Source organism: Nelumbo nucifera, chromosome 1 (assembly GCF_055504915.1).
Source record: "Nelumbo nucifera cultivar China Antique chromosome 1, China Antique-T2T, whole genome shotgun sequence".
Classification (NCBI taxonomy): Eukaryota; Viridiplantae; Streptophyta; class Magnoliopsida; order Proteales; family Nelumbonaceae; genus Nelumbo; species Nelumbo nucifera.
Genome location: NC_142649.1, coordinates 207,654,910 through 207,670,281, shown reverse-complemented (window position 1 = coordinate 207,670,281; position 15,372 = coordinate 207,654,910). Strand labels below are relative to the sequence as shown.

The window sequence follows — 15,372 nt, the reverse complement described above, 5'->3', positions numbered from 1 at the left end:
CTATCCAAGGAAGATGACTACTTTACTGGGGAAAATTGATTTCAGGTGCTTGTTTTTTTTTTTTTTTTAACTCTATCCCCTTTAATTTTTCCTTAGTTTGATTTTAGTTTGATTTTGAGAATATCACTTTCATTTTTAGCTTCTTAGTCTTCTAATATGCTCTTTATTGTGGGATTTAATTTGAATTGTTTATTTTGACAAAAAAAAATGAATTGTTTATTTTGACAGAAAAAAAATGAATTGTTTATTAAAAAAATGGTTGTATTCATGGTGGGATAGCTCAAGAAACTACAATCTACATACTGAAGAAAAAAAAGAGGGAAATAAATAAAGAATCAAATACATGAAACATAAGGATTTTATGCGGTTAAACATAATATTTAAGTCTATGAGGTCGAAGATAAATAAAATATCTGCCGATAATCAAGTAGATTATAAAGAAATAAAACCCAAAAGAATGTCAAATAAGAAATTCTCTTCCTAAGAACAATACTTCTTCAACAAAGTTATGCTTTCCCAAGAAAACATTCTTTTAACACCGATCTTAAGAAAGAAAAAGATATATCTACACCAAAAAACAAGAATATCTGGGACACGATGAGTTACAATTGAATGGAACCCTAAAATGATAGCAAGGAGTATCCAACAGAGAACCTACAAAGAATTAAAAATCTTCTAACCAGAAATACCCCGAGACATCATGGATATATATACAAGGACTCCTTTTTCTTTGTAGCACAAGAAAATGTAATTTAATTTTGTAGTGTTGGTTTCCCACTAGGAAATTTCTCGTAAATGACTTGTTTTTAGAATTCAAGGAACAAAATCTCAATATAATCTCCATATTGGCTTTAAATCTATTATGCAAGTATGCAACCATAAGCTTTGATGCTACTTGCGTGAAAATGTGATAGTGATTTGATGGCAATAGAGAAAAATAAAAAGAAAAAGAAACAAATTGTACATAGTTCAGCATGATACTTAGGTCTAGAGAATAAAGACAAATAAAATTTCCACATTAATAATCAAGGAAAATTTTAAAAATGCCAAAGAGAAAACTTCCTCCCAAAAAGCCATGTTTTTCATTAATCTCACAAAAAAGTTACATGAAAATACAAAAGAAAAAACTTGTAACAGAGATATGAACCATTATATATATATATATATATATATATACACAAAAGAACCCATGAAATAGTATTCGTTTTCTAATAGGAAACTTATGAAAGAGGTTAACTAATTGACTTGCTTTGAAATTGAAGGCACCAAGATTCAGCAAGTTTGAAACCATTCTGTTGAAACAATTTGAACAAAAAAGCATTTGCTTTTACTAGTAAGCTTTGGGAATACCTGATGGAGGACTTGCAAATTGCAATATTTTCCTTCCTTCAAATGGAGGACTAAAAGTTTCTTAGGCTCAGTTTGGAAGGAGTACAAATACAAATATGTGCAGTATAAATTTATATAAAATACAAGGTTTTGCACTCTACATATTTGTAATTGTACTCCTTCCAAACCGAGCCTTAAAAGTATATTCGAAAAGTGGGTTTTCGTGAGAGGACTTTTCATTCTCTACTCATTTGAAACAATCCTAGGAAGAAATCATTTTCTTTTATTTGAAAACCTTGGAGGACAATATCAAAGAGTTCTAGTGGAATGACTCACCCGTATCGCTATTGTTTTTAAGATGAGCAACTTTGTTCTTTGATGATGCGCGACCTAGAAGCTCCTGACTGGAGGATTGCCTGGACGTACTCACATGGTGAGCTGGATCAAACTGCAAAACAGGGATCAGAGAGACCTGGGTGGATGACCCGGAGAAGTCGCTCCGATGCTTAAGTCAGTACTGTTGTGGTTGCGAGCAAAAGTTTGAGTGCTAGAGAGCTTGAATGTAAGTAATCGCGCGTACTTGGACCCCGGAAGGGTTGATGCCCTTATATAGTTGAGCTATCACGGCTCTCGCGAAATGGTTCCAGGATGTTCGGTCTGAGTGGATGAAATCCGTTTCTGCTTTAGTCGGGGAGTAATGTGTCAATCAATGAAGTTTATCGTTATCGCCCGATCTGGGCGGGGAGAGGATAAGGCCTGCCTTTACGCGGCGTGATCCCGTGATGTTTGGAGTCCGCTGGGAAGCTTCTGGAGTCGATTACATGTCACTTCGGTTCCTGGGCCCCAAACTGGCTTAGGCACCGAGGTGCCTTTACACCAAGGCACCTTTATGCCGAGGTGACTTTATGCCGACGTGACATTGTGCCGAGGTGAGTCTATGCCGAGGTGGCTGAACATCTGAACTCCAAAAACTACTGACTAGGCTCCCCTTGCTGAGTTGTCATTCTACGGGCAGATCGCGTCCATGTGACCTTTACTTAGTAGGTCATGCCAAATTACCCCCCATCAATTGCCCCTCACTCCTCGTGCCATGGGTCCTGACCCGGTGCGGGGAGTTCATGACGAGCCTAGGTGGATTTGGCACGAAGTCTAGGTGATGTGGAGGGTGGATTGTTGGTCGGACCTATTCGACCGTTTGGCTCAATCAGGAAGTGACCCAAGTCGCGTATCAGGTATGTGCGGACGTCAAGCCGATTATAGTCTCTGCGGACGTCAAAACGTGCGCTAAACTGATTTCAACATTGGGAGGCATGCAGCCAGTTTTCCTAGGAGACGTTAAATCGTGCAAATCTTGACCGTTGATTCCCAAATATATTGGTTATAAATAGGGGCCGAAGGGCCCATTTTCTTCGCCACAAAATTGCGAATTCAAAGTCCTTGAGGTCGCGTTCAAGTATTCCAGCTTGGTGTCAGCTATTCCTGGGTCCAAGGTCATCTCGCTTTCTTCGGTCTTCTTTTGGTGAGTCCGTCTCCCTTTGCTTTTGATTCTGTTGTCCTTTCCATTAATATGTCTAGCCTTAGCTTAGATAGCCTTCTAGATGGGAGCGGTGAGTCCGTTGGGGCCGAGGTGGGTACCTTGGAATTGACCGTGGAGCCTCATCCTGCCGAGGTGGGCACTTCGGCACAGGATGTGGACTCCAATCCATCTGAGGTGGGCTCACCTCGACGAGAGCAAGAAGCTTCTGTAAAATCGACCTCCACCTCACACCGAGGTCGCCTACTGGATAGCTTCGGTCCATCTACAATGACAGCGGATAGACTCCTATCCTTAGTAGCTCAGTACAAACTCCCCAATGACTTTGTATATAGTATTCCCTTAGGCAACTTTCCTTGGGATCATGGTCATGACGAGATCGTGGTCTTCGAGGAGCAGCTCGTAGCCGGTCTGCGTTTTCCACTCCACCCTTTTATAGTCAAAGTCATTAAAATCTTTGACATTGCCATAGACCAACTACACCCAAACTCCATTCATAACATCTTAGGTACCATTTCCCTTTTCCACAGTTACAACCGTCCTCTAGACCTCGACATCTTATCTTCAATCCTTTCCATCAAGAAGAACTTGGCCTGCGTTCTACCCAAGCACAAGCGAAGTTACTATATGTCCCCTCGCCCCGGGTACAAGTTGTTGTACGAGCTCCCTAATAAGGTCCCGACCTAGAAGAGACGCTACTTCGTGGTCCGTAACACCGAGGGTAGCCTTTCCCGACTCACTAGAGGGCAGCCATCTAGGACCCCGGCATCAGACTAGACCCGAAGACAAGGGAGGAGGTCCGATCTTGGGCGAAGTTCGGCCTGAAGTTCAAAAACTTCATGACCGAGGAGAAACTCGTGCAAGTCGGTCTAAGCCCTTCTAGTAGGTCGCTACTTATTGTAACTTTTTCCATTTGTTTACTTCAATGTTGTATCTGACTTAGTTCGTCACTTGTCGCAGTTGCCATGGATGACATCCCTGCCAATGAGCTCTTCGGGAGCATGCAAAAGGGGAAGAAGAAGAAGAAGAAGAGGGCCTCCAAGAAGGCTCACCTCCATACTGAGACCACCACCACTAAGGTCGCCGCTTCTGTGCCCGAATACCCACCCGTCACCGAACAACCTCTTGTAATTGACTTGGTTAAGGAGGACTCGAGCATGGCCACTCCACCCCACGTGCCCGAGGAGACCACGTCTTCAAAGCCCGTTCCAATGACCACCACCTCTTCGGGCAATGATACTTTAGTCTAAAGCATTTTGACTCCGATGTTTGGCCTTCTCAAGAGCAAAGATGCGGTGTTTGTCGAGGAGGTCGCTCGTTGGGCTAACTTGTTGGTTGCTCAACTTGGGGCCCGAGCGGCCACGCATTGTATGGTGGTATATACTTAAACTTAGCCTTCAAGTTGCCTTATACTTAGATTTTTCTACATACTGATACTTGTTTTCTTCTTTTGGCAGGTGAACTCCTCTATCCATGCCTTGGCCAATCAGTCCAAGCTGAACATAAAGCGAGCTCTCGAAGCTGAGGAGTCCTCCCGAAGTGCCCACTTCGAGCTCAACTTAGCTCGTAGCGAGATCAACTAGCTGAAAAAAGACGCACGAGCTAAGAAGGAGCTACTGACTCTGCTAATGGTGGATAAGAAGGAGCTCGAGGTGGAGAAAAAGCAACTCAAGGAGTGCGAGGCGGCACTGAAGAGAGAGAACGAGAACCTCGTGGCTCATGTGAAGGAGCAGACTGAAATCCTACTACAGGCGATGAAGGAGGGCAAGGTCAAGGCGCTCGAGGAGTATAAGTCTTTGGCGAAGCTTCGAAAGAGATTGGTCGAGGCTGGGACAGCGTGCTACGTAAGGGGTTTAAGATCAATCGGTGGTTGACCCGGTGTAAATTTCCCCACCTCGACCTCAGTGTCATCACCATGTTCAAGATCACCAAGGAGATGGTCGTTGAAGCCGCCCAGGATCTAGACTCTTGAGGCGGAAAGCGATGACGACCTACTCAATGATGAGACGATGGGAGAGGGAGAGGAGGTTGATGTCGCCGAGGACCAAATGGAGACAGATCCGCCTACTGAAGCCTTCATTGGGGATGAGGAGCCCCAAACTAAATGGTGCCTCTTTTCTTGGACCCCCCCATGTAAATACTTGATGTTCCGAGCCACCGAGCTCGGCTAAACAGTTGTAATCTTTCTTTCTTTCTTCTTTTTTTTTTACTATATACTCGAAGCATTTTACCAATGAAACACAAGTACTTTGCAAAACTCCTTGTGTGCAAAAACTTTCCTAAGGGTAGATTTCTCCCAAACTCGAATAGGAACAATTGTTATTGTATGCTGGGGTGAGCAGACGCTATAGGGCATGCATGCCCAACCTGTCTGCACCCGGGCTACTTTGCCCTACCCATGCCAAAGCGATTGGGTTAATGAGCTTGCGCCGAAGAGGTGACCGGGTCATAAACAGCCTACGTCGAAGAGGTGACTAGGATTTCTCTGCCCATGCCAAGGGGCGACTGGGTCTTATATCGTGCCAATGTCTTTTGTCAGCTCGACACTATACCCCTTAGACTTCTGGGAGTGACTTAAGGTCGTCTCTCCAATACGTTGTCCATAGGATCAACTCAGTGATCTAAGGACTTAGACATTTTTTCTTGCATTGAGATTTAAAGGTAGTATCTCCTTAAGTTGTCGATATTCCAAGCACGAGGTACCCGCTTTCCTTCTACGGTCTCGAGCTCATAAGTTCTTTCTCCAAACACTCGTCTCACCCAGTAAGGACCTTCCCAATTTGAACTGAACTTACCCACGTCGGGCTCAGGTATCATTACCTTGCAAAGGACCAGGTCGCCTACTTGGAATAGTCACTTCCTGACCCGAGCATTGTAATACTGAGCTACTCGCTGCTGGTAAGTTGTGGTTCGAATGTATGCTAGATCGCATACCTCCTCAATGAGGTCCAAGTTGGTTCTGAGCTCGTCATTGTTTGTCTCTTCGTCGTAAGCTTTAAGTCATAACGTCGGTACTTCAATCCCTGTCAGAATTACGGCTTTCGTCCCATACGTGAGGTTGAAGGGCATCTCGCTAGTCGCGGTCTTGATGGTAGTCTGATAGACCCAAAGAACACTGGTAGCTCGTCCACTCACAACCCTTTAGCTCGCACAAGGCATGTTTTCAGCCCACGGAGGATAGCCCTGTTTGTCACTTCGGCCTGCCTGTATGCTTGTGGATGTGCTACCAAAGTGAAGTTTTGTTGAATCCCCATCTCGACGCACCAGCTCTGGAATTTGATGTCTTCAAATTGCTTCCCATTATCTAAACTCAAGACTTTGAGCAATCCGAAAAGGCACATGATGTTTTTCCAAAAGAAATTTTGCACGTTTCAGGCTGTAATGTTTACCAACGGTTCGGCTTCCACCCACTTTGTGAAGTAGTCTACTGCCACGACCAAGAACTTCCTCTGCCCGGTTGCCGGCAGAAAATGACCGAGGATGTCGATTCCCCACTATGAGAAGGGCCACGGGCTAATAAGATACTTCAAATTGATAGCAAGTTGATGGAGGATGTTGGCGTGCCTTTGACATCTATCGCATTTCTTGACGAGCTTGAGTGCATCTAGCTTCATTGTGGGCCAGTAGTAGGCCACCTTAATGCCTTTTGGGTGAGGGCTCTACCCCTCAAATGTCCTCCGCATAAACCTTCATGGATATCGCGAAGTACGAGCTCAGCTTTTGAGGGTCGCAGGCAACATAGGTAGGGGAGCGTGAAGGATCTCCTATACAATCATCCGTCTATGAGGATGTACTGGGCTGATTAACGCTCTACCCTCCAAGCTGCATTATGTTCTACAGGTAGGGTCCCGTGGGGCAGATAATCAATGAGCGGTTCAATCCAGTTTAGTTCCACTTTCAACACGGGAGTGGCCTCTTCTGCTCCCCCGAGAATACTGGGCAGGTAGGTCCTCTATGTACACAATCCGCATAGTGTTGTTGCTCATGCTTGCTAGTCGTGATAAAGCGTCGGCCTCAATAGTTTCGGACCTCGGAATTTGCCTGATGAAGCAAGAGTTGAAGCCTGGTAGAATCTCTCTATCTTTGGTTAAGTAGGTCGTCATAGTTGAGTCGCGAGCTTCATAATCACCATTGACTTGGTTAACCACCAATTGAGATTCGCTGTAGACAATGAGGTGCTTCGTTCCCATTTCCTTTGCTAAGTTGAGCCCGACAATTAGCGCCTCATACTTCGCCTCATTGTTCGACGCACCGAATCTGAACCGAAGAGCGAAATCCAACTTCACCTCACTTGGGTTGTACAGTATCAGTCCCGCACCGCTTCCTTGTTGGTTGGACGAGCGGTCAACGTGGAGGATCCAGGGCTCCTCGTCCTAGGTCGATACTGCTCTGATAGGGACCGATGCCGCGCTGGTTGACGCCTTCGACATGTGAGCGAGCTCAGTCAGTTCGGTGGCCGGTGTGCTGGACGTGCATTCTGCTATGAAGTCCACCAAGACTTGGGCTTTGATTGCTGGTCGTGGCTCGAACCGGATGTTGTACTCGCTAAGCTCGATGGACCATTTCGCCAATCTCCCTGACACTTCAGGCTTAAGTAGAATGTACCTCAGATGTCTATCAGTAAGGATGACGATGGTGTGGGGTTCGAAGTATGGGCGTAATTTTCGAGCTGCTACCACTAGTATGTATGCCAATTTCTCGATATCAGGGTATCTAGTCTCTGCATCCTATAGCACTTTACTTACATAGTAGACAGTCGTTGAACCCAGTCTACCTCTCTGAATAGTACCGAGCTAGCTACCTCGTCACTCGCTAAGAGGTACAACTTCAACACATCTCCTTCCTCAGGTCAGGTTAAAATTGGGGTTGTACTTAGGTACCTTTTCAGCTCGTCAAATGCGAGCTGCCACTCTTCAGTCCATTCGAAAGTCTCATTCTTTTTAATTGCCTTAAAAAAGGGGAGGCACCGACCTGCCGACTTAGACATAAACCGGTTTAAGGCAGCTACCCGGCCAGTTAGTCGTTGTTCCTCCTTGATTTTGTTTGGGTTTGCTTCGATGCCACATTGGTTCACTATATAACCAAGGAATTTGCCCGACGTGACGCCGAAGACACACTTATTTGGATTTAATTTCATATTATACTTCCTTAAAATTTGAAAAACAAAATCTAAATCGTTAATTAAAGATCTAGAGAACTCATCTTCATGATCATGTCATCAACATAACACTCCACTTTATTGCCAATCAAAGGTTCAAAAATTTTGCTTACAAGTCATTGGAAAGTTGCTCAAGCATTTTTCAAACCAAAGGTCATAACTTTATAACAATATAGCGCAAGTTCAGTTACAAAAGCAATTTTTCTTGGTCAACTATGTCCATCCTAATTTGATTATAGCCGGATTCGGTGTCCATAAAACTCAACAACTCGTGCCCTGAGGTCGCATCTACTAGGCGGTCAATTCTAGGCAGGGAGAAGCAATCCTTTGGGCAGGCTTTGTTCAGGTCGGTGTAATCGATGCACATGCACCACTTGCCATTGGCTTTCTTCATGAGCACAGGGTTTGCGACCCATCTCAGGTAGTGGACCTCCCTGACGAAGTCTGCGGCGAGGAGCTTCCCGACCTCCTCATCGACTGCCCTCCACCGCTCTGAGGCGAGGTTGCATTTTCTTTATCTGATTGGCCTAACTAGAGGGTCCACATTAAATTTATGAGTTATGACGGTAGGGTCAATTCTAGGCATTTCTACCGCGGACCAGGCGAAAACATCTAAATTGTCAAGTAAAGAACTTACTAGCTATGTTCGGAGCGGTCCGCTTACTAGTGTACCAATCTGAAGAGTCCTGGTTTGTTCGGTCTCGGACACCGATACTAGACCGTCTCTTCCATCGGGGCTGCTCGCTCCTCATTGTAGTCTGTTGGTCATTCCAGTTCGACGTCTCCTGCCAATTTTGCCTTTCCTTTGAGGGCAGCCACATAACGCTTCCAGGACTCGAGCTGATCACCTTGTACAACCCCCACTCCATAATCCATCAGGAATTTCATCATGAGATAGTAAGTTGACACTATCACACGTAAAACATGCATAATAGGCCGACCTATGATTGCGTTATAGGGGGATGGAGTCATGACCACCAAGAATGTGTGCTCGAACCGAACAATATTCGGCCATGTGCCCGCCTCTATTGGTACTGTGATGCGACCTATAGGCCTGACTTCCTCTCCGTTGAACCCTACTAGTGGGGCATCTGCTGGTTTTAGATCACTCTGTTGTAGCTGCAACTTGTCAAAGGTTCCTTTGAAGAGGATATCGGCCAAACTGCTCGAGTCCACCAAGATCCGCTTTACTTCAAAGTCATTGATGATCATCTTCACGACCAAGGTGTTGTCATGAGGATACTGAATCCCACGAGCATCGTCCTTGGTAAAGTAGATTGGTTCTTCGATTCGAGGTCACTTGGGTGGGTTCTCTACTTCGTGCTCCAGTTCTTGGATTGACATTTTCCCAGCTGTATCCGTGCACCCCGCTACAATAGATCCTCGAGTGATCATATTAATCACTCCTCAGATCGGTCTTTCTTCTGGTAGCGGCCGAGGTGGCTGCTCGTTCCGTCTACTACTCTCTAGGGTGTCTTTTTTCCGATCTCCCTACCGGTTCCCCTGTCCTTTTTCCTCATGCAAAATGTAATTCTTCAAAGTACCAACGACAAATTAGTTCTTCGAAATGTAATCCTTTTTCCTAGTCGTTGGGTCTCCCCATGCTTGGGTGGCCATCTGACGAAAGAAGAGTCTTTGATGGCCATTAAGATCTCTCCTTGCTTTGCGTTTAGGGGAGTGTAGTTCGTTCTCTCCACTGGTGGGGTCCTGGAACGCCGACCTGGCCTGTAACTTCGTGAGGGGAACTTACTCCTAGAGCTTGGGGACTTGCTTTTTTTTTTTCTTTTCTTGTTGCTCGTTCCTTCTTCGTCGCTCTTCCTCTTTTCTCCTAGATAATTGTTGCTTTTCACTTCTTCTGTACTGATAAACTGATCAGCCAACTTAAGGAACTCGGTGATGTTCTTCGGCTTGTTGGCCATGACGTGCCACTTGAATTCTTTGTGAGTGATTCCTTTTCGCACTGCGGTGAGACATACTGCTGAGTCAAGGTCCGGTATCTACAGGCATGTCTCATTGAAGCACTTGATGTAGCTTCGAATTGGCTCTCCTTCCCTCTGCACCACATTCAGAAGGCTCTCCTATGACTTCGGGCACTTCTTACTAGTGATGAAGTGGGTCGTAAACATGTCCATGAACTATGCCCAGCTTTTGATGGAACCCGACGTGAGGTTTCTATACCAGGTCCGAACTACAAATCTGAATGTGGCGGAGAAATCCACGCACATACAAGCCTCGTCGGCCTTGGCGAGATGCATCTAGGACTGGAATGCATCTATGTGATCGTTAGTATCAAAGGATCCATCATACTTATCTAGTGACGATACCTTGAAATTTTTCAGCATTGGGGCCGTTAGGAGCTCGGGTGACAGGGAGTAGGCCGGCTCAAAAGAGCAGGCGTTGTTCTTGTGGCCACCGAACTCACCTCCTCTCTTTCTCGACCTTGATCTGTTGGATGGTTGGGCTTCGCTGGTGGATCATTCCTTACTGATGAACGGCGATTCTTTGGTGCTGCGGCATTTGTACAGTTGGCTTCTGTGTTGTCAAGTATTTCGATCTTACGCCAAATAGTAGGGTGAGGTGGTTCAGGGGTTCTCCTCACTGCATGCTCAGTGTTGGCTATTGTGGGGAACCGAGGGGTCTCTTCTCAAGCCTGCGCCTCGAACCTCGAGCTGATAATCTACATGCGAAACTTGCTAACTATGCCTCTCGGGCTGGCTGGGTTCGGGCCTATCCCTAGAGCTCTCTCTTCGGGAAGCAGGGGGAGTATGCCGATCGCCTACTATCCCCCTGTGGCGGGGTCCATCGCGAGGGAGGGACCGGTACCTATGAAGTACTCTCACCACGGGGGGGAGGGGGGGAGACTAGTGGACGTTCTGGTGAGCCCGATGCTGATTCTGGTTCTAGATTTTCCCTTGATGATGGTTTGTCGGCTGGCTTGGTTGTAGTGGTGGAAACTGTTGCTGATAATGTTAATAAAAATAGTACTGCTAAAACTACTAGAACTGATGGATCTACATCGTTCGGACGCTCTAGATGAGGTTGTTGAACTGGGAGTGTCCGACCCCAGGGGGAATCATGGAGGGCTCTGAGAACGTGGTGTTCACCTAGGGGAGTGGAACACTTACTTGTTGGGTAGTGTGTGGCATGGACAATGATGGGACCTCGGAGGCAGTCAAGGGAATGGTGAACTGGTCGATAGTCACCGAGGAACCCTGGGGAGTAACTATTTCCTGCTCTTTCCCTCCAGTGATGATCATGTCACTCTTTCCATTGTGGTTGGATGATGCCATTTGAGGTTGAAACTGAGACTAAGACTATGACTAGGATTGGGAGACCTTTCGATTGTTTCCCACAGACGGCGCCAATTGATGATGCGCGACCTAGAAGCTCCTGACTGGAGGATTGCTTGGACATACTCGCGTGGTGAGTTGGATCAAACTACAAATCAGGGATCAGAGAGACTAGGGTGGATGACCTGGAGAGGTCGCTCCAATGCTTAAATCATTATTGTTGTGGTTGCGAGCTAAAGTTTGAGTGCTAGAGAGCTTGAATGTAAGTAATCGCGCGTACCTGGACCCTGGAGGGGTTGATGCCCTTATATAACTGAGCTATCATGGGTTTCGCGAAACGGTTCCGAGATCTTTGGCCTGAGTGGATGAGATCCGTTTCCGCTTTAGTCGGGGAGTAACGTATCAGTCAATGAAGTTTATCGTTACCACCCAATTTGGGCGAGGAGAGGATAAGGCCTGCCATTACGCGGCGTGATCCCATCATGTTCGAAGTCCGATGGGAAGCTTCTAGAGTCGATTACGTGTCACTTCGGTTCCTAGGCCCTTAACTGGCTTAGGCGTCGAGGTGCCTTTACACCGAGGCACCTTTATGCCGAGGTGATTTTATGCCAAGGTGGCTGTGCCGAGGTGACTCTATGCTGATGTGGCTGAACATCCGAACTCTAAAGACTGCTGAATAGGCTCCCCTTGCTGAGTTGTCATTCTACAGGCAGGGCACGTCCACATGACCTTACTTACTAGGTCATGCCAAATCACCCCTCATCATTCTTGAAACCAGTGTTTTAAAAGAAAAATGACTCGGAATCGGAACCGTTATGGCCACTGGTTTTTAGGTCAACGGCTCAATCATCTGGTTCAAATGGACAGTTCGTTCTGATAAGAAAATAAAAATGGTCAAAAACTATTAAATGGGTTGACGGTTTGACTGAACGAGTTAATAGGCCGTTGATCGATTCAATGATATTTTGCCAAGGACCAGGTTTGAGGTAAAATGAAACGGATTGCCTTCATGATTCTAGGGGCGAATGGTCCAACCATCCGGGTCAACGGAGATTCAAAAACATTGCATGAAATTTCAATGAACCTTTATCAGGGACTATCTTCCCTAGTTTATTTTAACCTTTATTTCTATTATGTTTCTAGTGCAGTAAAAACAACAAGAAACAAGTTATTAATTTCCTTGAAAATTAATGATGTTAAATAGGGTAACAAATAATTTTTCCTATTCTCCTGATGTTTCAATCATGGTTTTTAAAATCAACCCGAAGACCAAATCGGTTAGGGGTCTAGTTACTAGGTGGTCGAACGGTCCGATCATTTGGACCAAATGATTGGCCTGTTCTGACAAAAAAATAAAAAATTTAAAAAATAGCAAGGGGTCAAAATCGTTTGAATGGTTCGAACTGTTAACCACTTGTGTCAATGGTTTACTGATCAAAATCAACGGTTTTTTGAGAAATCCTGATTTTGGAGAAAACAAAACCGATCACCTGACCGGTTCCCAATTTTTCAATATTTAACTTAAACAAGGATGAACGGTTGGAAAAATAGATAGTGTTACCTTTGAATCGAGAGGACCCAGTTCACTAACTCTCTGTTCCAACAATTATGACTTGCAGGAAAATAGGAATGTCATTTTCTTATCCACTTTTTGGATCGTAACATTTGTTTTCTATGGTCATTTTTCGTACAACCATACACCATAAAGTTGTAATTTGCAGAAAAGTGTTTGGTTTCTATATTTTTTCATTTACTTTTTTTATATTTATTTCATTTACTACATGCAACCAAATCAAACAGAGATAAGGTTCAGTTTGGAAATAGTGCAAATATAAGGTTTGAAAATACTGTATAGAAGATTTTTTTAAAGTAAGAAAAAATTTTATTAAAATAAAAAAAGGATGGAATATATATACAACAGAAACAACATGACCGAGTCAAACACCACCCCAAAGTCAAACAGAATATCAACCCAACCTCCACATCTAGCAAAAACAAAACTTATCTAACCAAGCCCCAGCGCAAATACAAACAGGTCACCCAAAACAATAGCGAGAATTACTCTTGGTTACTTGATCTCGCTCTACCCCCACGCCCTCTCCCTCCAAACGGGATTTCCCAACTATTCCCCTTTCAGCTTTCACCGCGCAATCTACATAGAGATGTACCAGCTTTCTTAGCTTCCTACTACCAGGAAGTAAGTTGAAGCCTTCGTCTGCTTCATCTAGTGACTCGTTTCTTTCTCTTTCTTCATCTTCATCAGAATGAGAATTCTCGGCCCTTAGACTCTCATTCTGACTCTCTTCCTCACTTTGTTTAAGTATATATTTGGCATCAATGTTGCAGATGTAATACGTTTTCTGAAACTGTGCTGCTGATAATGTGTGGGTTGAAAGTATCATTTTCTGAAAAAATAGTGTCTTTTTTTTTGTTTGAAAACGTTGCTTCCAGGTAGGACGTTTCCTAAAGCAACAGCAATGTTTTCTGTTTGGTACCAATTCTCCAGGAAACATTTCCAGCACTGGTACTACCTATTATCTAGTGCCATGTCATTTCCTTGTCACTGCCACCTCATGTCCCTTTTGGCAGCAATGAATTGCAGCTCCAGGAAATGCCAAATCCGGCGTTACTCCAAGCCACACCTTCCCGATTTTTAAAACATGATTTTGAGCACCGTTTTTTATAAAAATACGGTTCCAAACAAACAGGCGTTTCCTGGAACACCGTTTTTCCGATATAATGCTGATGTATCGCTGTTTTCTGGAGCAATGGCATCGATGCCAAACAGATGCTAAATCGCTACATTCGTCTCTAATTCCACCTTTTCTCGATCTTCTATATCATCAGAACTTCCTTACACGAAAGCTTCTAATTCCTCTCTTTCCAAAACTAGCGTATTTCCAAGAGGTTACACTGTATACAAGGTTTTACACTAAAATATATTTATATTTACACTCATATCAAACGGAGCCTAAGGGTCAGATTGGAAAGGATATAATACAAATATTTACAATACAAATGCATACAAAATACAAGGTTTTGAGTTCATGTTATACTATTTCCAAACTGAGCCTAAGATTTAGTTTGGAAGGAGTACAAATGCAAATATGTACAAAACCTTGTATTTTGTATTATTTTTTTATATATTTGCACTCTACATATTTGTATTTATACTCTTTCCAAACTGAGCCTCAATAATATCCTATGTCCAGATGATATATCATCTTTGTCTCGTATATATGCATTGGTTTAAAGTATATTAAATGATAATTAATTGATTAAGAGCTCATTTGGGAGGGTTTCTAGCCTCACTAGAAAGTCCATTTTGTGGCTTCTATAAGCCTATTAAAGACTTTCTGGGTTTTTATCAAACATGCCTTGATAGTGTTCTGGGTTTCCCAACTCATGCTCATGCAATACTAGAAGCCATGCATGAAAACCCTAGCCGAGACAAGTTATAGAATTTGTGGAAGTCGATTAAAGAAATCCAAATAAGGAGTCCGGGTTGGCCAAAAATAAAATCACAGACAACGGATTGGGTAACCTATCACGAGAGAACACACTAGTGTTTCATACACATAAGATGTGGGTCCCATGTGGGTGATGGGCCATGTGTACAAAGCACTAACTTATCCCCTTGTGATAGGATACCCAGCCAGCTGTGAATGATTTTTTTTCCGGCCCATCTAATTCAGGACAGATCTAGGTAGTAGGCACAATATAATATAAGTAAGCATGTTAAATGAGCACTTAGATAATTAGTATTTTGACAACTATCAAAAGTGGGTTTTAATCGTTGTTTAAGGGTGGGCTGAAGATACATATTTTAAGGGACAAATGTCAATTTTTTTTAAATAATCATTAAACATGCTTGCAACGTTTATGCTTACCTGATCCAAACTGATCTAATTAGTGTAGATTTTGGCTTTGTGGCGTTAAGCTAAGGATTGTCTAAGTAATATAAAGTTGAAGACAAATTCCCGTCTCTAAATCTGAATTAAACATGGTATATTATTGCAAATGATATCTAAAATGCATAATTATATAGATAAATAATTTTT

General features: G+C 43.9%; 1 protein-coding gene across 1 annotated transcript; it reads right to left on the bottom strand.

The window, feature by feature from the left end:
• Positions 1–8,786: 8,786 nt before the first annotated feature.
• On the bottom strand, positions 8,787–9,233 carry LOC148804427 (uncharacterized). The gene has a single exon (XM_088901222.1). It carries the CDS (start codon positions 9,231–9,233, stop codon positions 8,787–8,789), a length of 447 nt encoding a protein of 148 aa, XP_088757348.1.
• Between the last annotated feature and the right edge of the window lie 6,139 nt (positions 9,234–15,372).